Consider the following 25,387-nt stretch of genomic DNA (forward strand, 5'->3'; position numbering starts at 1 on the left):
TCCACAATGCTAGTGACCTGGAATGTGCAGTATGCTACTGTTTAAGAGAAAAGGTAATTTACATGCAAATTCCGACTACAGCCGGTACATCATGGCTCCATTATTTGTGATTTCTGCTGTAACTCAATGCCACTGCCACTAATACCTGCATCACTCTTCTCAGCAGTCGGGAGAGAAAGTTGGAGAAGACTCTCACGCATTTCCTTTGTAAAGAAATGTTTGAAAGTGGAGTTTGGCATTTCTGATTTTGTATTGCTACCCTCAGTTTCTCTGTGTCTAGTAGTGCATCTGACAGTCTTTATGTAATATCAAATAGTGTGTGTGTGTGTGTGTGTGTGTGTGTGTGTGTGTGTGTGTGTGTTTCTTTTTTGGAGAGATGATTCAATAAGATTTTGGTACAGTTATCATTGAAGGTGTCGCAGTGTCTTTTTGACAGCTACATGTATTTCATTTAGCATCTCTAAATCTACGGCCTTAACACTTTGTTTTCCACCTACTGTGCAGTACTTGCTCTTTCCCTGCAGGTTTGTTTAGGAGACACACTAACATTTAGAGTCCACCCTCATCAAGAGCTTCTTTATTAGATACATACCTATCCAGTACTTAGTCTGCTATTCTCATAAATTTGTGGCACAATTCCTAAACATGCACATGCCTACAGACAAAGGACTTTAATAACACTTAAGATTGTACTTTGGCAATCATTATTTCTACAACTGCCACATGGTCACTGACTTTGGTTACAACATGGGTATTCTCGGGGATAGCAGGAATATAAGTTACCTTTGGATCTAATACAATTCTGTCATGAGTAAGTTCCCAATCTATCTATTCTAGTTAGTTTTAAGAAAGAGCATTTAGTATTGTTCTGAGGGATGGCTTGACATCCCCCACCTTGCTAAACTGTTATGATGTCAATTGATTGTTGCGTGATTGAAATATCCTCCAGTGATGACAGCAGGATTGGGGACTGTAAGTATCAAGGGAGTTTAGAATTTCCTGCAGTTTTTAGTTACATTTATGGTTGAGTCTGTTGATAAATGGAACAGATCAATTTTAAGTTTATGCCCATCTGATCTCATATGCGACTTTAGTTCATATTTCGGTAGTTTGAAATTGTGTCTGTTGTGACAAATACGGCATGTCCATTTTCTATTAGCCTACTGTTCTGAAATACACTTAGTTTTACTTCAAATTTCGCAATGTCAGTTTTGGATTTTAGCCAGCTTCTGTACCTAGTACTGTATGAGCTTCATTGCTTTTTAAGAATGCGCAGAATTATAGTATTTTGATGCGAATGCTTCAGAAGTTTACCACTAGGACTTCTAAAAGAAATATAAGTTTTGCTATTCAGGCAACAAAATAACTGATTATGATAGAAGAACGGATATAAAATGCAGACTGTGAATATAAAGAAAATAATTTCTGAACAAGAGAAATTTGTTAATACTGAATATACATTTAAGAGTTTTCTGAAGTAATGTCTTGAGTGCAGTCTCATATGGGGATGAAATGTGGGCAAAGTTTTGTCACAAACTGAAAATATAAAGGGAATAGTTGATATGATACATTTTGAGCTAACAAGGAATGGTAAATTTGGCAGTGAGGGGAAGTATGGTGGTGTACAAATTGTAAAGGGAAATCAAGGTTTGACTACAGTGATCAGTAATTGGCAAAATTGCATTACAATTTCCTAGAAAAATAAGTTAAATTTAATTTTTCTGTTTCCTCCCATTTAATTCCATGCTCTGCACAAAAGAAACATTTTATACAGCTCACTGTTTGAAAAAAATCAATAATTCTAAATCTAGCACAGGGAGGGGTTCAACTACAACCACAATGTAATTGCATATTGTAAAAAGCGATAATTAACTTCAGGTTATGATTCTACAGGATGGTTATAATTAAACTTTAACAACTTGAGCCAATGTAGATGTAAAACTATTCACCACACAGGTACACAACTTTATATAAATAATGTTCAGACTGTGCACAGCACAATTTGCATTATTAGTAGTTTTAGCCTCAGGACTTTCCATTAGGTGCTGGTACTGGTACGGCCATGTAGGTTTGAAACACAAGCATCAGTGCACATTACAGTTGCTAACATGGGCCTGGACAAGGACAGCAGGAGTTTACTCGAAGCCGTTTTATCGAAACAACAATAGTACCTCAGCTCTTCACAAGTATCAACAAGTTACAGGAATACGGAGAAGTCCTCTTTCCACATTAGGGTTGAACGGGATTCAGAAGAACAGATTAATTGGAGATTTGGGAATTTCTCTTGTGCCACAAATTGTTGAAGTTAGTGTTGCCTTGGCTGAGAATGCTGAATTCAGTGTGTAATGTCCAAGCAGTCCACAAGCCGTGTCATGACAGCTAACATTCCATGGTCCACCATTTGGTAAGTAGGGTACAATGCATCAGATGGTCTATGTGATTTAAGTGTTATTTACTTATTTACATGTATAAATTTAATGTGACTGTGATAGTATGTGAACACAGAAATTATCAAATCCGCATAAGACAGGAATACTTATCATATGGGGAACCCTCCGTAAGTCACTTTCTGACACACAAAACTTTGCAGGATGTAAAAAGGGATAAAATAATTTTTTGGATTAGGTGTCAACAATAAATAGTTTTTGAGAAAACAATGGTTTCACTGCAGGTTTTCAGTCTCCTTGTGGATGCAACGTGTAAATGCGTTGGTAGCATAATGATTCTTTCATTCTTGTGACCTATGTTCAAAATCATATTTTATGTTGTTCTTTTATTTATCCTTTGTTGTTGTGGAAGTATGTGACATCAATATTTTTATGACATTATATGCTGGAATTCTTATTAGAAGCACACTTTTATCATCACAGATCTTATATAACTTTACATTATTAGCAGTAAATGAAAATGAAGAACAAAGTTTAAATATTTGAGTTTCCTTACACAAAGGGTTGTTTGTTGACGAAACCAGAATACTGACATGTTAATTAAAAGTAATGCCTTAAAATGTACACTGTTCTGTCAATGCAGTGGGTTATACTTTGAACTACAAGAGAAGAATTGGATTCTCTGATCACAGAGGTGCCCTATTCTCAATGCACAGCAGAGGAAGATGACAAGTAGAAGTGTGACATTTGCAGGTTCCAGCTTTTGAGAAAATTCTTTAATATGCATGGTGGTTTGCTGTGAAATTACTGTCAGATTGCGAAGTATTAAGCAGTGTTAATGAGGTTGCTTTTCCTACTGATATTCACACTGAAAAATATGACTGCAGCATGTGTTTCTTCACACATTGATTGTGATGTTCCGAATTTTTAAGCAAAGAATTTTTTTGTGATAAATGTCATGGGGAATGCAATGGTTGGAAGTAAAAATGTAAGCAAAAATTGGAATATTAGAATTTATATGCTTTTTATTTTCAATTCATGTTAAAGACATAAACATAAGAATGGATTTGAATAGGGGGGGGGGGGGGGGGGTAAAACTTCAAATGTGCTCTTAACCATCATGCTGCCAATCCACTTTTTTCTGGGGTTGCCTAATAGACTAACAAATTGGCATTGAAACTTTAACTGTCTCTTCTCAGAAACTACAGAGTGTTGGCACCCAGCTGAAATAGATGTTCCTCTATTTTCACCCTTTTCGGCCGAGTTTTGAAACAGTCCATTAAACCATTAAATGCACCACAAACATTTAATACAAAAACTTATCTGTACAAAAATGAGCTTTCCATCAATATCGTCCATCCACTTTATCAGGAAAGCAACAGATTTCCAAAAAAGTAACAATGACACAGATATAAATAATGTAGTGGTGCCCACTACATTAGCAAATACATTGGCATAGGATCTGTTTGCATCACAATGCAGAACACAGGATATTCTCCTAAACAGTCTCTTTATATCGCCATCAGTCTGGTTTACATTAGTTAATATCTTATGTTTAAGGTCCAAAATTGCAACGCTGTCACGGCAAGTAGAATCTGCAGGCAACTTCTGCAGCCCTCTGCAATGACAATCATTTTAAATTCTTTATCTCCTATAAAAATTAATGTATAGTATTTATCTCTCTGTATCTCCAGGCATGTAAATTAGAGCCAAAGTTTTGTCAGTTACATACAAATGAACTTGTCTTCTCTAGGAAACTGGTTAAACTTATCACACAGTTTCTCTAAAACTACTGAACTCATTTAAATAAATTTATTGTAGATTAGCAACAAATCATTCCAAAGTTATGTGCCACATTAGCTTCAGAAAATGGCTTGTTCCTGCAACTCTGAGACTTCCGTACAATTTAGACCTCTGCAGTATGTCAAACTTCTATTCTTAATTACAATTAGAGTTGCACTTATGGTTTTCCTATTAAAAAAAAGTTTGTGCCTTGAAATGTTTTCCATTTGAGAACTGGCAGGTAAAATGCTTTGCACAGCAACAGTGACAATACAGTGGAAGTGGACGAGGTCAGAAGAGCTCCCATTAGTGTACTGGTGGTGGGACCAGTCCAGCTCACTAGCTGTTCAATTCCAACAACTTTAAATCTCATTGTAAAGTTGTTGACAACAAATTCTAACTCCCACAGCCTCATTGATTGAGTCTCAGTAGTTTGAAGTATGGGCTACAATCAGTATCTGCTCAAACAACATATTCCACTTATTTGTATGGCTGTGTTCAGCAACAGCATTTTTTTCTAGATTTCTGTACCTAATGTGGCACTGATGTTTATTACAGCGAAGGGGAAGTGATTTAAGTAGACTGTCACATGTAGATGGCTTGCTGAATTGTGCAAAATCCAGGTTTGCGGACCATTTGAATGTGACATTGATCAATGCTGGACTGCATGGGAACTTGAGGACAGGCATATTTGTCATCAAGGTTCTAACTGACCACTTCTGATGCTACAGTGGAGAATTGTCATATTGTGTACCACACACATCCTGACCCTGTCACATCTGCAACTGCCATGTGAGTACAAGTAATCAACTCTGTGCAACATTCCGTGTCATCCTGCATCATTTGTCAGGGACTAGCAGCAGCTGGACTAGGTGGCAGCAGGAAGACTGGGAAAATTCCCGTCTGATGTGTAGCCTTCCATTAACACAACACAATTTGCCAAGTGTTTACACTATTCACTGCTATACTCATAGTGAATATTGTAAACCCCTGGCAAATTGTGTTGTGTTAATGGGAGGCCACACATCAGACAGGAATTTCCTAGTCTTGCTGCTGTCACCTAGTCCAGCTGCTGCTAGTCTCTGATCAATGGTGCAAGATGACACGGAATGTTGCACAGAGTTTATTACTTATTCTCACATGGCACGTGCAGATGACCCTACCAGGGCAAGTAACACTAAAAACAGTAATGTATTCCTGTGGCCGTTCATACCTGCCATAGAGAATTTCACCTGTAATTATTTACATATCCATCAATGTTGTGTATGTGGACACATTTACACTGACTTCCAATCAAATCTTCTGGGCATTTCACTTTTCTTCTCAGCCAATGTAGATTAAATCATGTAGTACCAAAATACCAGAAATTAAAAGTTGCATATACAAAAATAGAAATAAGGAAAAAAGTAAACTCACAAGTTTTTCAGCACATTCAAGTGTCTCAAACGTCCGACAATCGACATCCATGCTACTGGCATTAAGCTTCAGAGTATTTACAGCAGTACTAAGTACTTTCACATCAATGAGTGGCAAAGACACTTTGGTATTGTTCCATTTCAACTCTGAAAAAATAACATGTGTAACAATAATTATAATAATAAAAATAGTAATAATAATAAGAACAACAACAACAATAAATATTAACAACAACCAAAGAAAAGAGAGAGAGAGAGAGAGAGAGAGAGAGAGAGAGAGAGGGAGGGGGGGGAGAGAGAGGGGGGGGAGGGGGGGGAGAGAGAGGGGGGGGAGAGGGGGGGAGAGGGGGGGAGAGGGGGGGAGAGGGGGGAGAGGGGGGAGAGGGGGGGAGAGGGGGGGAGAGGGGGGAGAGGGGGGGAGAGGGGGGGAGAGGGGGGGAGAGGGGGGGAGAGGGGGGGAGAGGGGGGGAGAGGGGGGGAGAGGGGGGAGAGGGGGGGAGAGGGGGGGAGAGGGGGGGAGAGGGGGGGAGAGGGGGGGAGAGGGGGGGAGAGGGGGGGAGAGGGGGAGAGGGGGGGAGAGGGGGGGGAGAGGGGGGGAGAGGGGGGGAGAGGGGGGGAGAGGGAGGGAGAGGGAGGGAGAGGGAGGGAGAGGGAGGGAGAGGGAGGGAGAGGGAGGGAGAGGGAGGGAGAGGGAGGGAGAGGGAGGGAGAGAGAGAGAGATATGCTAAATGAAGAAACTCTTTCTTTCAGTAGATATTTTCTTTATCACCCTTTATGTAGTCCTCCACCACAGGCCATGAACGTATACTTGTCAGCAAATTTATTTCATTACCGCATTTATTGGAATACATTGTACCACTTTTGTATGCTCCTGACTCTTGAGTCTGCTGCACCAGCTGTTGTGAAGCATAGCTTTTCGTGCTGTGAGAAGTAGACAACACACCAAATAACATTGTTTTAAAGGATCTTGTGGACCCTGGAAAGCCCATTCACCAATAACTTAGTGATTTTACAAACTTTCTGGGAAAATGTTTAATCACTTTTGGATGTACCCGACACCTTGTGGTAGAACATTGTACCAGGTGTACAAAGAATGCTACAACAATCCATTTGTTTTTGTGGGATCACTACTGTTGTCATTTGTGAAACTGGAAAAAATTCCTTTGTTTCTAAGGTAGGAAATACACTTACCACCACAATAACAACTCACAAGAGTCATGTGAAAGATTCATACCACCATAGTTTTTGGTCCTTAATCGCAAAAATAAAATTATCAAAAAATATAGTCAATTGATCACAATTCTAATATGATACAAAGAGAAATTAACTTCATTGAGTTCTCACAAAGGATGCAACCAAGAAAGAGGTAATGTATGCCAACCAGCTACTGTCTAACAAGTAGAGTTTTTTTCCTTCTCTACACTGTAGTGAGGTACTTACCTGACAGCAGTTAACAGACAAGCGAAAAGTTTTACGTCAACAGGTTTCAATATTTGTCACAGTGTTGCTGTCATGTGATATACAATTCTATACAAGATTATTTGGGTAAAGAATGCAATAAGGTAGATACTGCAAATCTGGAATAAATGCAAGACTGGCTCTCACCTGTAGCTCATATATAAGCATGTTCACTTACAAACAAAATCTTTAGTATTACAATGCAGAAAATGTTCCAATGGAAAATTAGGCAAAATAAGGGAAAGTTGACCACTCACTCACAGTGTATCGATGCATGGGGCACAGAAACACACAACAGCTTTCACAAATAAGCTACTGAGTTCTAGCTCTTTTTAAAGCAACAGTACACACATTCAGACACACAACCCACAGACACCCACCCGCATACTAACAAGCCCACAGCAAGACCAACATGACAAATGTTCGTCCTGGTGGACTGTTAACAGAATGTGTGTGTGTGTGTGTGTGTGTGTGTGTGTGTGGGCGCGCGCGCACGCGCGTGTGTGTGTGTGTGTGTGTGTGTGTGTGTGTGTGTGTGTGTGTGTGTGTGTGTGTGTGTGTTGAGTGACAGTTACATATAGCTGGAGGATGACAGAATATGTATGAGGACATGCTGAAAAGTAATGCCTCTGAATTATTTATTCTGTCCTAAATATCAGTTGAGGTATTACATCTCATGCACATTACTCTGCTGATTTTTACGCTTCACTGACACAAGTTGCAACCCTCTGCTGCAAGAGGGTGGGTTGGTTGGTTGGATGATTAAAGGGACCAAACTACTATTGTCATCAGTCCCTTTTACCTTTAACAGACAGGTCTACATGACTGTAGATCAGATATGGCCTACCGTGCAAAACCCAGGGGAAGAAAACCACAAGTTCTATCAAAGGTCAAGGCAAGATAAAGGACACAAAAGAAGAGAGGGAGACATAGGAATAAAGGCATGCAAGGTGCCCCATCTACAGACCACAGCTAGAAGCCCCTAAAGCAGAGTGCAATGAGGGGACATATGCCCCACACCCCTCACCCCTGAGAAAGAGATGGACACGTCAAACAGACAATGTAAGAGGAAGGAGGAAGAGTAGAAGAGCAGGCAGGGAGAGGACCAGGCTGGACCACTAATACCAAACAACCGCAGCCCTGTCTGGGCAGAGGAGGTAACAGAATATTCTGCCAATCCCTCAATGGGCTGATAAGGTTACATAGCCATTCCTTAAAGAGAGTAGAAAAATCCCCCTTAACAAATAAAACATAAAACCAAGTCAGTCACTGAGGCATCGTCTCCCAACACCAGGGGGTAACGAGTCTGGGATACTAAGGAGTCTGCCACAGGGTGGCGAGGCTGAGACAGTCCAGCAAAATGTGGACCATTGTCAAACAGAAACCATGATGACAGTGACTTGGGTCCTTGAGACAGAGGAGATGACCATGAGTTACCCAAGTATGGTTGATGTGGAGCTGGCAAAGGATGATAGAGTGTCCTTATGAGAGGCCTACATGGAGAATTTCCACGGATTTGGGGTCTCCTTTATCACCTGTAATTAGTTAGGTGAAGTCAGGGTGAGACATTCCGAAATCTGGATTCCTAAAACTTGATGGTGCAATAATGAATGGAGGTCTGTTTCCTGAATACCGAACTAAGAGTCAGATAACTAGCAGAGACCAGACTACTAGGTTTGATGTGTTTGGTCAGGCTATCAGCAAGTTCATTCACCAGGATTCCAATGTGGCCCAGGATCCAGATGAGATCACAGTGTCCACATTGTTCAAGAGCATACAAGGAATTCTGGATAGCAATGACCAAGAAGGGACAGCGAGAGTAATGATGGTCAACAGCTTCCAAATTGCTCACCGCAGATGAGAAAGGATTCAACAGAGCAGGATCAGATATATTCAAGAGCGTGAGAGATGGCTACCAACTCCGCAGTGACAACACTACAGCCATCTGGCAGGGAGCACAGTTCAATATGACCCATGTGAGTATAGGACTACGTGACCAGCAACCATTGAGCAATCAGTATGGATTACTTCTGAACCCCAGAGCATGGCAAGGGTGGAGAAAAATTGGTGGTAGCAGGCCTCTGGATGAACCGAGTCTTTCGGACCTTTGATAGGTCAAGACGAAGCTGTGACTGACAGGTGGACCTTGAAGGTGTGGTGAGTGGGCCTGGAGGATACGTAGTAGAGGATACAATTGGAGTTCAGACAGGAGGGAGCAGATGTGGATCGCGATTGTAATCCCTGATGTGGAATGCCATTGCGGGGCGTGGATTTATGTGAAACTTCCAGGCAGATTAAAACTATGTGCCGGACCGACTCGAACTCAGGACCTTTGCCTTTCGTGGGCAAGTGCTCTACCAACTAAGCTACCCACGCATGACTCACGTCCCATCCTCACAACTTCTGTTGGTACCTTGTCTTCTACCTTCCAAACTTTACAGAAGCTCTCCTGCGAACCTTGCAGAACTAGCACTCCTGAAAGAAAGGATATTACGGAGACATGGCTTAGCCACAGCCTGGGGGATGGTTCGAGAATGAGATCTTCACTCTGCAGCGGAGTGTGCGCTGATATGAAACTTCCTGGCAGATTAAAACTGTAAAAGTTTGGAAGGTAGGAGACCAGGTACTGGCAGAAGTAAAGTTGTGAGGACGGGGCGTGAGTCGTGCTTGGGTAGCTCAGTTGGTAGAGCACTTGCCCGCAAAAGGCAAAGGTCCCGAATTCGAGTCTCGGTCCGGCACACAGTTTTAATCTGCCAGGAAGTTTCATATCAGCGCAAACTCCGCTGCAGAGTGAAAATCTCATTCTGGTGGATTTATGTATTAAAAAAAGGCAATAGTTGTTTGGAAGCTTATGGTAGCTGAGAATGTGTGTAGCATAACTGACAAGCTGCTGTTGGTGCCTGATCTGCAAAAGAGGGACTCCAGTGTCAAGAAGCAAGCTGTTCACAGGACTAGCTCGAAAGGCTCGTGTCACACAGCAATCCCCTCAATGGTGTATCAGATCCAGTACCCACAATGCTGAGGGGCGATGGTGAGCTGTAAGCCAGACTCTAATAATCAAGACAGGATTGTATCAGGGCTTTGTAAACCTACAAAAGGGTAGTGCAATCTGCAACCCAGCTGGTGTTACTCAGGCAGTGAACTGTATTAAGGTGCATCCAGTACTTTCACTTCAGCTAGCGAAGATGGAGAATCCATGTTAACCAAGCACCGTAGACCAGTCCTAAAAAGTGATGTCTTCTTCACATTTCGAAACTGTTCGGTGAGGTAAAGTTCTGGTTGTGGGCGAATGGTACAACATCGCCAGAGCTGCATAACATGAGTCTTGGCAGCTGAAAACCAAAAGACATAGCTTAGGGCCCATCCATGCACCTTTCAAATGGTGCCCTGCAGTCAATGTTCAGCAACAACCACACTAGAAGAGCAATAGTAGTGGCCAAAGTAGACAGCACACAAGGAGGGCGATACTGAGGACCCCACAGCTGCTGCTAGACCATTGATGGTGAGGGGACACTCCATGCAGAGGCCCTGTGGGACCCCATTCTCTTTGATTTGGGGGTACTAAGGCAAGCACCAACCCAAACCCAGAAAGTACGGTGTGACAAGAAGTTCTCGATAAAAATCGGGAGTGAACCACAGACCCCACTCTTGTAAAGTAATGAGGATGTGGTGCCATAAGCCCTATGCAGGTCAACAAAGACAGCTATAAGGATGGCACACTCCAGGTAAACCGGCCTGTTGGTAGTGGAACAGTCCTGGCGAACACCACTCTAGGACAGGGTGAGATCATTCCCAGGACTTGAGGAGTCAACACAACCAGCAACTTACCATGCATTCAAGCAAATTACAGAGAACATTGGTGAGACATATTGGGCAATAACTGTCCACCTCTAGAGGGCACTTACCTGGTTGCAGTACTGGGACAATGATGTTTTCTTGCCATTACGATGGGAGCTCTCACTTGCATCAGATGTGGTTAAAGAGGGCAAGTATATGGCACTGACAATCCACCAATAGGTGGATGATCATTTGGCTGTGGACATGGTCCGGCCCTGGGGCTGTATCAGGGTAGTGGGCTAGGACACTGACTAATTCCCACTCACTGAAAGGAGCATTATATGGCTCCAGGTGGTGTGTAGTCGAAGTTAATTGCTTTCGCTCCATCCGCTGTTTTTGGACGCAACAGACAGTTTGATAATTCTCAAAAGAAGAGTCTCGAGTATAATGAGGAGCATAATGATTGGCGAGAGAGTCTGGGTCAGGGCAGACAGGTAATATGAAGTAAGCCTGCAGGTGTCTGGTATCCAAAGAGAAATCTGATCTTAGCCCAAACCTGTGAAGGAGAGGCATATGGTCCACTGGTTGAAACCTACCATTCCCAGCATTCTGGCTTTCATTGTTTTATTCGGTGGCAGTCCTGGGCACAGAGCTGATTATAGGTAATGAGGTGCTCCATCAATGGATGCTACTTATGGTATTTGAGAGCCCACCTACGATCTCTAATGGCTTCTGCAATTTCTGATGATTACCAAGATATTGTCATCCATCAGGGTGGGCCCAAGGAATAGGGATCACTAAGTCAGCTGCCAAAAGAATGGCTGTAGTTGTATTTTGGAGTGGCTCATTGGTATCTTCATGTAGCGGGTAGACAAGGGTGACAGCTGAGACAAAAGCACTCCAGTCTACACTGCTGAGAGCCCATCTGGAATTGAGGGAGGGACAGGAAGATTGGGAAGTGGTCACTACCATACAGATCATGGACTCTCCACTGTATAGATGGGAGAAGAAAAGTGATGCGGATGCAAAAGTAAATGGCCAAGAAAGTTCTGTGTAACACACTGAAGTATGTGGAGGCACCAGTATTCAAGAGGCAAATGTCAAGTTGTGCCAGTAAGTTTTTAAGGTCTTTACCACAGCCAGTGATCTTTGTTCCACCCCAGAAAGGGTTATGGGCACTGAAATCATCAAAGATTAGCAGACATGCCAACTTTCGAAAGTGAAAAATCAGGAGAATTTTAGCGTTTATACTATTGTGAATTACAACACAGCCCTGACAACGTTGCAATAATTCAATACTTGTACCTGGCACACCCATATCGTTTCACAATTTCAGAATCTGGAAACATTTTGCGAAACAAAGGCCCAGTGTGTCGGCACAGTTTGTAGTCAAGTTATGCTCTACAGTAAATGAGGTAAATAAAGCCTCGGCATTTTTCACAAAATCTACATTTTAGGGTTTACACGAGAAGTTAAGTTTCTGGTTCTGTTCTACACAATGGACACTCTCCTTATGTTTTTTAGTTTTCACATGTTTAAGAATGCCACATTTCCCACCATGAGCCACTGAAAAGTCACATCTACATACACTACAAAATGCGTAAATCTGTCCCTTCCTCGACTCACTTAAACATGGGAACTCTTCCTTATACATTGTGTCGTATTTCCTCGCCATTCTGCATGAAAAATAATCAACACCTCCATGATACGCAGCCAGCAACTACTACAGAGTACACAAATCGCGCAGCAGAACCGAGAACACAATGGTCCTACGTTCTTGACAATGGTCTTGTAGCAATGATGTCAACCCTGGTGCACCGTTTCCCCTTATATTGCACTTCAAATTCCCCTAAATAATTTGTCACACCGTCAGGTAAGCAAGTGGGCGGCGGAGGGGGGGGGGGGTAAAAAGGGAGTCAAGTATGAAATTGTCGAGTGGAGGGGCGGGGAGGGGAGGGTAGTAACCCTAAACATTTTCCCCCCTGGAACATTTATCCCTCTAACTTCCCCCTAGACAGCTTAATTTCCCTAAATTTAGGGGGAAATCCCCCTACTTGGCAACACTTCCTTGCAGAAAGAACAACACTAATCACTTCGCTAGGAACGACTATCGACTACTCCTTGTCCACGATAACTTTACAATTGCGCTGATGCTACCAGAAGCGGAGGAAATTGGCACTGGTTGAAAGATATTCATTTGTCTCCGAACGCTGCCAATGATAAGTTCCTTACTTCCTTGTAGATATGAAGCGCGAGCTACGCCTACTGCCGCTCCCGACAGCCACCACACGAATCTTCCGAGTTAACATATACAAGTAACAGCCATACATTGTCATCCACCAATATATCGAAGGCGCAGGATTTTCAAATAGTAAGGAAAGTATTGAAACTGCTCTGAAAATCAGGAGATCGGTCTTCACGGTTGGGAGATGGGGAGGAAGAAGGAAAAATCTGGAGTCTCCTGCTTAAATCAGGAGAGTTGGCATGTCTGGATTAGGAAAAGGGGGTTGGGGGGGGGGGGGTGTGGTGAGCTGAGAAACCAATGCAAACAATATGTTCCGAGACACTTCACCATCAGGAAGGAGGTAAACACTGCAAATGGTAATGTTCTGAAATGCCCTTACTGAACAGCAACAGCCCCCATAGGTGTATTAAGAGGCCCAAGTTTGCTACATACAGTGTCCAGAACATATGCGTGAACTCCACCTGACATCTTGTCATAGGTAGCATCCATGAAGAACCAAGGTAGGTGTTTCTAGAAACCAAGTCTCCTGAAGGGCAATACAGAAGGCAGGGGAAATGTGTAAAAGATGTCTTAGCTCATCCAGGTGGTAGAAAAAGTTGCTACAATTCCACTGGAGAATAATGTTGTCAATGTACTGTGAGGCCATAAAGGACCAAGGGGGCAGGTTAAGGGGTTATGGCATCAATACACATAGGTTCCAGATTCTGTTGTGCGGTGCAAACCAAGGCGCCTGAGGCCGCTAGAATCTCTGCCTCTGACACAAGCATAGGTGGGATCTGGGTTTGTGGGAGCCACCAGAATCTCCTCCTTGGAGGACTACTACTTATCTTTCCCCTCCTTAGAGGATTTGGATGGTTAAGAGGGCTTCTGTGAATCAGTGTCAGGTAAAGATGTTGATCGCAAAGCCCTTCAACCAGCAGGCGGTGGCTTCTTCAGCCACTGGCTGGTATCCAGTTGTAGTCTGGCCGAATCCTTGGAAGAAACTGTGGCAAGAGAAGCCAAAGGAAGGTGATTTGTCTCCAGCTGGAAGGTGGGGGACCAATGTCCCTGGTGGGTGGAAAGCCAACAATCCCAAAGTAGTTTCTAACAATCAATCTTATCACTAATTCTTTAACTATTGCCGCCAGTGTCAAAACTTATTCTCTGGTTAATTTCGTCACCGGTTTAGTGTTCGTACAACGCGCTTTCCATGCTACTCCCAGAATAGAACATTAGCGGCTGCTAGCCGGGACTGTATAACTGGCCCTTAGCAGTGTAGTGGTCTGGCCAAAAATTTTCTGTCAAAATTTCGTTTTCTTGGACACACGGAGGAGACAATACGCAATCTTTGTTGCCTGTTATTCCTGTTGGTCGTTTTTTTCCACTCCCGTAGTCTGAATCTATGGAATTCGCTAGTAGTTATAACAACACTGATCATTTGCAAACCCAGTCAACCACATAAACAGCGACTGGCATTCATCTGTTCAGTTTTATTCCGCTCAGCTCGTATAGACCTGTCCCCATTTGTCAGCAGGAAAGTTTATTTCTAGATGAGATGGGGATTCCCCTGGCAAAGACATCATGTACACTATGCACACATTCAAAAATCAACTTACAATTCTGTGTGATTAATGTCTTAAGCAAGTCCACTCCACATGTGTGTCCAAAGTCTTCTAATGCCTTTTCCAGGATTGCTTCTGCTGCATACTTGTGTCCCTTACATGGAAATAATGTCTTATCCACGAAGATTATAACCAGGGAATGTGCCTCTTCTGTGTCTTCTCCCAAGAACTGTTCAGTTTCCTTAGATCTGAAGGAGAGTTGTCTACAACATCCCACAGTTCATCATGGACTAAGTAAGCCTTCATGTCAAATTTCCACACTGAATAACTTTTGCACCCAGTCAGCTTTTCAGCCACTGACAGTCTAGGTGATGCTCTATCACTCATTTTCAGACGTCTGTGTATAAAATAAAAAGCAGCTGGTGAAGACAAAAAGCCATCGACACACACTTCACTTCCCGAACCGACACTGTATTTCTATGCATGACTCCTGTTTTTAACATTTACAAAAACGATGCTTTCACAAAAACACTGCTTTCACACCTGTGCCCATAATCTTTTTGATGAGAATTTTTTTGTATAATTAACATAATAGCTTTGTAAAAGATTTAGGTTTTATTCAATAGAAAAAGCAGTACATGCACAACAGAAACCATATTTCTACAAACACAGTACAGCCACAGAGTAACAGTGAAAACAAGGAGTAAATAGAAAACTCAATATTAGCAACAGTAACTATGACTATTAAATTCAACTTGGTAATATGTACAGATAATTGATTTTGAAAATCATAATAAGTTAATCATAAGTTCTTTTACTTACATATAAATACATTTGTTACATTAAACTGCAGTTTTATCAATAATGCATCTTTAAATAGGTACTAACTGTTCAGTCAACACTGTTCCTGTATCAAGATTATTTTTAATTATGTGGCTCCCTAACACTCAACATCTCGTGATTTTGTATTACTTATTCTATTAGCAATCTTATGCAATAAAATTTACCTGATTCAATAATTTTCTGCGACTCCTCCACAAGATTCATTACTTCAGCAGCACAAAACTCGCCTCCATCTGCTTTTGTCACTAAAGAAAACAAAAAACAGAAATTATTGTAATGCTGACTGCTCAAGAATTCTGCCTCAAGTAAATAAAAGATATACATAATGTTAAAATAGTTAAATTCAGACAGTAACTTCTCTATTAAAACTCTGAATGCTTATCAAGTTCGGCATCTAAGAAATCATTGTCAGTTTAAGCTTTAACCAGTTCATATCTTGTACTAAACTTTGAGCAGTGGCAACCTTTACTGTTGTTTATCCGTTTTGCTCTACCGTATTTACTCGAATCTAAGCCGCACTTTTTTTCCGGTTTTTGTAATCCAAAAAACCGCCTGCGGCTTAGAATCGAGTGCAAAGCAAGCGGAAGTTCTGAAAAATGTTGATAGGTGCCGCCACAACTAACTTCTGCCGTCGAATATATGTAGCGCTACACAGGCATCCTTTGTAGGCACAAAGATAAATACTGGCGCCAAAACCTCTGTGTCAGTAAATAAAATTAAAAAAAAAAAAATTGGAAGATGAGCATTTTTCTCCGCCCGAGTTTCGACCACTGCATTTTCATACATTATCCAACGAAGTAAATACAAATTCCGTATTGTTCATCTTCGAATTTCAATGTACTACGAAAATCCGACTGGTAATACTGGGATTTTTGTCAATATGGCCAACTCTACGTTCTGAATTTTTTCCTACCTGTGAGAAGAGATGGTTGCTAATAGGAACCTGATGAAATGTGAATCACATGCAGTATTCTCTTCACCACAAGACTAATACGAATATAAACATTTTGCCATGTATTCTTTCGTGTTTGCTTCTATCTCATTTAAATCCTGCCTGCCAAAAACTACGAAACTAGAGTGAGACAACTGCAAACGCGGAAGAATATACGTATCGTGTCATGTTTATACTCGTATTACTCTTATGCCTAATAGTGATACAGTCAGAAATGAAGCACGGCAACTGACTAGATTTTTAAATCTAAGATGACTAATTTCTGTGCAGAATTTGATGTACTAAAGAAGCGGCCGCGAAGATTTTCAAACGGAGAAAAATTTTCGCCAAACTTTCTTTCAGAACATGTTATATCATACACAGTCTATTATTTGGTTCTTGTTGATCATTATCAAAGAAAACAGCAGTGTAAGTAACAACAAATAGCAGTCTCTTGCCATTGTTTCGCTAATGTGACGATTCCTCTCTTATTTGAATTGTAGGCGGCGGTAGCGTGCACAAAAGCAAGCCATGCCGCGAGCAGCGACAGGCCGTAAACACGCACTATCAGAATGCGACAAACAATGCATGACACAGTATAGTAATGCATTTTCAGCTTACAGTGACTGACGTAAACACCTATAACATTGAAAACGGCACTTATCAGATCAAAGCAAAATAAGCAATCGATTCAAACCAGACGAAGCACGTGAAAAAGGAAGGGTATCCGTATAAATACGGACGGAGCGCCTGACGCATAGCAATGGCTACCTGGTAAAGCTTAACTGCTAAGCTTTCGACTCGAACCAAACTACTGTAGCTGTATCGTCATTCATTCGACCTAAATTGTGTCTCATATTACAATGGACCAACTTTGTTTCGATTTGGAGGTGCGGCCTAAAACTTTTCTCTCCCCTTTAATTTCGAGTCTCAAATTTCAGGTGCGGCTTAGATTTGGGAATTTTTTTTTTCCCCTTATTTCGAGTCTCATATTTCAGGTGCGGCTTAGATTCGAGTAAATACGGTATTTATTCCCCTTGTTCAGTGAATGTCATTTCGTTTATTCTTTCCTTTCAATAATTTTTCTTTTTAATTACACAAGCATCAAATGGGAACTGTATATAGATGATTCAAAATTTGTGCAAACTGATGTCTAAGTGCGATTCCTTCCATGTTAACAGTACAAAAATGTCTTACAAAATTTTGTTCTGTGCTTGTTTTTTTGTAGAAAATAGATGTCAAAGAAAAGAAATTTAGCAACACAGCAATCTCATGCAAGGCAAGCACCTTCATTCAATACTGTGTAGCTCTGTTGCTCAGTTAGTGTAGTGAGCAGAGCTACATGTTAGAAGACTGAAGTTCGATTTTGATTTGTCCAATAATGCAGTAGCATGCATGTTTCCTAAATGATACCTATCCATAAGTTCCTACATTCAGAAAGAGTGGCAAGCTGTAATATTTAAAATACAAAATCAACGATAGCATATCTTCCACAAAACATACATAGTCTTCAGAGCAGATGATCACACCAATCTTGCTGCATCTCCATACATTTATGACTCCCTGGATCATGCTCCCTCAACTCAATGCATCGTAGCTGCATCCACAATTACAAGACCAGCATGGATGAATGCTGTAAGTTCAATCATACATCATATACATGGGAAAGTGCATGTAATAGTGCAACATGGTTACTAATGCGTATCAACCCTCTTACAGGTGTTTTTGATGGCGCTTTTACACATGGAGTTATACACTGAGTTTCTCAAACTGATGTAAAGGTTGCCTTGCCACTTTTGGGTATTGGGTGTAATTTATTGACACTTTAAAATTTTCTTTCAAATGCGTAGCAGCAAGCAGGCTACAGGCTCTGGAACCTAGCACGAGTTCATGTAGTGCCTACGTGACCAACCAAGCATGTCCCTTCAGAACGGAAGTGGTTCTTTCTGGTTGAAACTGCTGACAAGGTATGCTTTCAGCTCTCTGCTGTGTGCACTAAAATTGCCCACCCCACCAACTACCCAATAGGGAGAAACGAGAAAGAGATAATTTGATTGTTACTTGACCCATCCTGGGAGGCAGAGGACGGAATTTGCTTTTTGAGTTCCAACCACGGTACAGAGTAGTGGACACTCTCGGCTTCTAGCTTTAAGGCAAAAAAGATGGCCTCATGCCAACTGCTTCCGTCTCTGCTCTCTTTGACCAGCCAGTGGCTGATAAACATTAACCATCACTTAACATTTCCGGGCTGAGATGCTGTGGTCCATACATACGACTGTCCCTGACGTTTTGCCTTCAACTGTGTAAGGCATCCTCCGAGAACAAGCAGTTCGCGGATTGTCCTCGGAGGATGCCTTCCGCAGTCGAGGGCGAAATGTCAGGGGAGAGTTATGTATGGACCACAGCATCTCAGCCCAGAAGCATTAAGTGATGACAACACCTGCCATGAAAGCCTTCATTCTATGAAACATTAACCACCTTTCTCTCCTTCCTATTTCCATATTTTGCTTACACCCAAACTGGCGGACACACTTACAGTCCAGTCTGGACAAGCACTTTTGTATTCCATAAATTACAGAGAATACAACGATCTGCATTAATTATCTCTCTTCATTTCAAACTGTCTCGCTTCTGGTGCTTACACTCAATCCCTCTCCCATCTTTGATACTGGCCACCTCAACACCAGGTGTGGTCTGCACACCGAACATTCCCTGACAAAGCCAGCAGTGTGAAGGTTTTCAGGGCACATTGGAAGTACTTTTGGACAAACAGAACAATGACAAATAATTAATGGCTTGCGAAAGGTGTCAAATAGCATGTAATGTTTGGAGTATATGCAGAACTGGACTCCTGGTACTCTTGTTCTGGCATGAGTATTACACCCTGCAGATTGCTGCTCCTTACTCTTGCAGGCGCTCTTCCTTTGGAGACAAACTGCTATGCATCCCGCTAGTACCTCCCGTGCTTTTATTCAGTGCTGACTGCAAACATTTTGTTTATAGGCTCAATGCTTACAAGCACCATGTGCAACCGCTATCACGGCTATCATGTATTATCTTACGCCCGCAAACATGTGATCCTTGCAGAGTCTGCAGACAACATACTGCCGCAGCGTACTTAACCCATGGTGCAAGCCACAGTGGACAGCTGTAGTCACAGCTTCAGTCCAGGCCACTCGCGCAGGTTGCTCTGCATCCCATCTATTGGACGACAGTCGACTCTGAACTAGAGTCCTGCATGACCGAGTAAGCGAGCACAAAATACGAGGTGGGGCGAGCACACCCTAACTGGATAGGCTACCCGCACTAGTTCTTGTGACCGAGCATAGAAGCCGTGACCGAATACGTAGCACATAACTTCGAACACATTGCACGTGTTATTATCCGTGTGAACCTGCAGCCGGTACGGGCTTCTTATTTGTGGTGTCTGTCTCTCTGTAATCATGCAACGCGAGGAAGCCAGTGTAGTAAGACGTAAGATTGAAACCAATGTTTACACATTAAAGAAATGGGAAGGTCTAAAAAGCCAAGTATGGCATACATTTCTGTTGGTTGTAGACGAAAACAGTGCGTCTACTGGGTACGTATTGTGCATAAACTGCTACACTTTATTGTTTTTCCAGTCGGGAACCACTCATTTAAAGAAACACAGTTGCAAGAAACCTCACAAAGATGATTTCTTTGGCCGTCCTTCCGTTATCTTAATATGCTTGAAATAAGTGAAAAGCAGGAAATTCTTAACAATGTGCGACAAATGTGTGCTACGTACGCAGGTACAACATTCAATCATTAACATAATCGTTTTTGCACAGTTAGTGGAAAGTGTATTACAGAGAAACGGGAATGTTGTGACTCGTATAATATTTCATTAACGTAAAACATCTCGTTTTTATGGGAACGGGGGTCAGGTTGTTTGGGGGGAGAGACCAAACAGCGAGGTCATCGGTCTCTTACGGGAATGTTTCAATGATTTCCATATCAGTTCTGTATTACTTGTCTCTTTTGTTTATTATCATAGATCCTTCAAGTACTGTGTCATCAGCACCCAGAAAGAGAGCTCGTTTCAAGGAATGGAGGAACAACAGATCATCCGCAGCAGATGAAGTAGATCTGTACATTTTAATGCACCCCGGAGATGATGATGACATCTTAAAGTGGTGGAGCAGACATGAAACAGATCTGCCAGGTTTGGCTGCAGTTGCAAGACATATTTTATGTATCCCAGCAACAAGCGCACCTAATGAAAGGTGCTTTAGTAAAGCCGGCATGTTACTAACAAATTGCCGCAGCCAATTAAGTCCGGAACGCGTTAGTGATTTCCTGCTGATCAACAATAACTATAATTTTGTTTATGTTGCAAACAATTGAAACTTATGACAAGTTACGTCTGTAAATGTTTAATGTTCTTTGTATGTTTTCTTTATGAAGATGGTTGTCTTCTAGATTACAGGGAAAGCACTTATTTAATGTTTCCTATAAATGAAGGAAAAATATCTCTTTTGTTTGGAAATGAGACTCTTCTTCTATCCGCGATTGTATTGAAATATCATTTTACTTTCCAAGTGCTTTATGAATTTAGCTGTGTCACGTACTCGTTCTTGGAAATGTTACTTTTGTATTAAAAGAGAGAGAGAGAGAGAGAGAGAGAGAGAGAGAGAGAGAGAGAGAGAAGAGAGGCGTTGGATTTGTACAGTACAGTACAGAGCAGCGAGCCGGGGCGAGGCGAGGTGAGACGTCAGCGGTGACCGGTCATGCTCGGTTATCCGCGTGTCCGGAATCCGGACAACAGACATGGCGCGAGTACGTGACCAAGCCGAGTCGTATGGGACCGGACACGAGCTGCTCGGTCCCCCCGTCAACAGGCGAGCCGTGACCGGTCAAACACTGAGCGTTGCAGCACTCTACTCTGAACCACACCACACTGCTCTGTTACACCACCCAAAAGCATTCAGCATTCTCCCTGGGGCCCAGTGCTATGTTGTGGTTGGGCATCTGAGTTTACAAGATGATCTATGTGGAGCACAACAAACTCTGTTGCTGCTCATATCGATCAAGGACGATCATTTCTGTTATCATTTACTTACGTGGAACTTTACTTTTTGGTGGTGAGACTGCAGTAACTATTGCCTAATGTGGAATCATCAATCATTGCATGCAATACAGACTACCAAGCAACCTAATGATGTAAAAGTAGTGACAAGGATTCTCAGTTTTTGTTCCACAATGCCGACTTTGTGGTTCACGGGGTTGTCTCTCTTTCGTGCTTCTGTGACTTGCAACCATGCGGTGGCTGCCCTTGGCTGTCTCAATACCATCGTTCCAGTTACATACTATGCATCGCGAGATCGAGGACATGCAATGCAATGCCACATTTGTCCTGTGCAACAGTCTGCTCACCCAGACCCATCACAGAAACCAATGCCACGGCCTGAGCAATCCTTCCGCAGCAGCACCTCACCCACTAGGCTGTTTCCCATTCTCCAACACTGATGCAACAATGTTTGATGCTCCAGGTCTTCACTACCACCTTGGAGCTATGGTTGGCTTTCATCGACTATATTTGATGTTCTTTTGTGGCCTGCGCCATCACTGAAAACTCCTTCCAATGAGCTCTTCTCCTTGCCTTGCCTGGCTTTTTGACCTATTGCCCTCTTTCGTCCCTTAATCCTGGAGTCGAACTTTCTAACCTTTCCTATGCTCAGTAGAGTGGCTGGCTCCTGTTCACTATGCTGGGCACAACAAATCCCGTGCCCATGTGCACTCTCTCCCGTCCAGTGCTGGTTCTCTGTCCTCTCTGGTCTCTTAGCTCAATACACCCATTTGTGCTTCCCGTTTAGATATGTCATGTCTTCAGTCACCTTCGGCATCGTTGTTGCCAGTCCCGACACCAGCACTGGCACCCCCTACTGCTGCACCACTGTCTCTGCCCACTCCCGCGCCACAGAGGCGACTGTTCTGTCACCAGTTCTTGTGACGAAGGCTCTAGTGTCACTGAGCCATTCACCACTGACTCACCCAGTGCTGGCTGTTGTGAGCCACGGCGTCACTCTCTCCAGTCAATGCTGGTATTGCCTCCAGCTCTGGGACTACCAACACACCTGCCACCAGTACCTATGCTGTCTGCTCCAGCAGCACATTCTCATCCAGCATTGTCCCAGTGGCTGCCACCCTCTCTGACTACAAGCCCAATGGCACTGCTGTCCTCCGGCACCCTCAACTTTGGGGATGCAGCCATGGCCGGCAACCCTCATGCGGGTCGTGCCCAATATCATTCTGCGTCCAATTCGCCTTCTGTTCTGCCTTTGTTTTCCACTTCTTGAGCCTCTACCCCTCTTTTCCTGTGCCTCTGCCCTCCAAGTGCGCTTCTGTGCACTTCGACGCACCGTTGGGCCCCCCACTGCAGTCAAATGAGCCCACCGTCTGTCTTTCGTGCCTGTTCTTCACACCTCTCATTTTTAGCAGCTTTCTTTGATACCAGGCTGTTGTGATCAACAGACATGTGGCAGTATTGTTTTGCCACCCATGGCCTCACTTTGGTCGGCCCCTATCCTCTCATCCACAATCCTTCACTTGTGTTTAGATTGGTGTCAGCTCTAGCACACAAAAGCACACCACCATGCATTCCCTCGTTCTGTCTCACACAGATGTGACATCTGAGAGTGCAATTGTTTCCTTGTGTCCCCTAACTACCAAATCACATACCTTCATGATTCCTCCTGTTGCCTTGGCACCATATCTCAAATCCTGCTTTTCTTTTTCGACAGGGGAGACTCCAGTACAAACTGGACCTTCCACATGCTCTCATCCATCATTTCTCCAACTGCCACCACCCTCAGCCACCCCCACATGGCTGCTGGTGTTTTCCTTCGGTGCTCCTGGTGCTGCTGCTGTGGAAGTTGCCATGGACAAGCATCTCCTGCTGTCTTCAGCAGCCCAGCTGCCCTTCCACGATAATGACTAGCGGCACCTCTATACCATTGCAGCCAGCGATGCCTAGTTCCTTCTTGGTGGGGGCCTCTCTTAAGGTCCTCCATAAACGATCAAATATACTTGACAAAATCGCTCTAATCTGGCCATGGATTTACCTTCACATTTAAACAATGTTTGTCAGTTTAACCTCACTCTGAAGCAGATGCTGTTCACGTTCGTGCGTATTTTGACAGTAGTGAGAATGGCCACAAATGCAACCACAGCAGTCATGGCATTGATTTTGGCACTGTGTTTAAAGAAAAAGAAGAAAACACTACTCTGGTCCAGGGTATGGCTTAAAATGAGATTTGTCTATGGAAATCCGCAAAGGGAAATATTATTCTCAGAACCAGATCATTACTTCAACTTTCTTCGTATGAACAGTGATACTTTTTTAAGAACCTCCCAAAAGAGCAAACTTGTCTGTCAAGTTTGATCTTATCTTACCACAGATGTGTCAAACAAGGCCGTACACATACCAAGAAAGCTTGTCACTTTAACCTTACTTTTGAAGCAGATGCTTTTTGTGTATTCTGTAATTAAACACTATCTGGAATGGCTACAAATATGGGTAAACATTTATTCAGGAATTTTATTTAAAGAATAAGAAAACAAGAAACTGGTCCAATGAATGGTTTAAAATGAGAGAAAACTATACACATGAAAACCTGTTATAGGGAATGTTACACCCAGAACCTGACGATTACATCAGCTTCCTGCTAATGCACAGTGAAATGTTTAATAATATTATGAGAAGGAAAGTTGCTACCATATAAAGGAGATGCTATATCTCTCACAATAGTGTCTTTTCTCCCCCCACCCCCCCGCCCCCACCCCCCCATCAGCAACTCAGCATCTCCGATATAGGGTGAGTAGCAACTTTCCTTCTCATAATATTGTTACATTCCATTTAACAACTTATTTAGCATTACTGCACCCTCATATTGAAAAACAATACAACTATGTTAAATTTATTCTCTTCTATTTGAAGTTCCGTAGGACCAAATTGAGGAGCAAATCTCCAAGGTCACGGAACATATCAGTACGTGAAATTACAACATAAAAGTAATAACAGATAAAAATAAACATTTATGAACCCGAAAAAAAAGTCATATTTTGAGAGGCCAATGTCAAAATGCCCAGACTCGTGAACAGGGGTCGACGATAGGTTTGGGAACTTACACCACTTATTGCCCGAACCACCCATTTCTGAGCCAAAAGGGAAGAGTTACTCCAAAATATGATACCATATGGTATAAATGAATGAAAATAAGCAAAGTACACTAATTTTTGTGTCCAATGATCACTTACTTCAGATACCATTCTAAGAGTAAAAATGGCAGCATTAAGTCTTTGGACAAGATATGAACATGGGCTTTACATGACAGCTTACTATCTATTTGAACACCTAGAAATTTGAACTGTTCTGTTTCACTAATCATATGACCAGTCTGTGAAATTAAAACATCAGGTTTTGTTGAATTGTGTGTTAGAAACTGTAAACTGTAAAAACAGCGTCTTACTGTGATTTAGCGTTAGTTTTCTACAACCCATGAACTTAGGTCATGAACTGCACTATTTGAAACCGGGCCAATGTTGCACACAACACCCTTTACTACCAAGCTAATGTCATCAGCAAACAAATATTTTAGAGTTACACTAAATACTGGAGGGCATATCATTTATATAAATAAGGAACAAGAGTGGCCCCAACACTGTCCCCCCCACTTGACTGTACCCCACTCAGACCCCACATCACAGCCATTCTCAACACTGTGAATTATGACCTTTTACTGTCTGTTGTTGAAGTAAGAGGTGAACCAATTGTGAGCTACTCCCGGTATTCCATAATGGTCCAACTTCTGGAGCAATATTTTATAATCAACACAATCAAACACCTTAGTTAAATCAAAATATATGCCTAGCATTCGAAACCTTTTGTTTAATCCATCCAGAACCTCAGAAAGAATAGAGAATATAGCATTTTCAGTTGTTAAACGACTTCTAAAGCCGAACTGTAAATTTGATAGTAAATCGTG

The 25,387-nt window shown here is 42.4% G+C and overlaps 1 protein-coding gene across 1 annotated transcript in view; it reads right to left on the reverse strand.

Annotated features, from left to right (window-relative positions):
- Positions 1-25,387, reverse strand: part of LOC126092511 (EP300-interacting inhibitor of differentiation 3) — a 108,893-nt gene that overhangs the window by 49,947 nt on the left and 33,559 nt on the right. Inside the window, exons 2-3 of the mRNA XM_049908138.1 lie at positions 15,613-15,693; positions 5,586-5,731 (exon numbers count right to left, since the gene is read on the reverse strand). Coding sequence (XP_049764095.1) covers positions 5,586-5,731; positions 15,613-15,693 — 227 coding nt within the window. The remainder of the gene's footprint in view (positions 1-5,585; positions 5,732-15,612; positions 15,694-25,387) is intronic.

This window comes from Schistocerca cancellata, chromosome 7, assembly GCF_023864275.1.
Source record: "Schistocerca cancellata isolate TAMUIC-IGC-003103 chromosome 7, iqSchCanc2.1, whole genome shotgun sequence".
Taxonomy (NCBI): domain Eukaryota; kingdom Metazoa; phylum Arthropoda; class Insecta; order Orthoptera; family Acrididae; genus Schistocerca; species Schistocerca cancellata.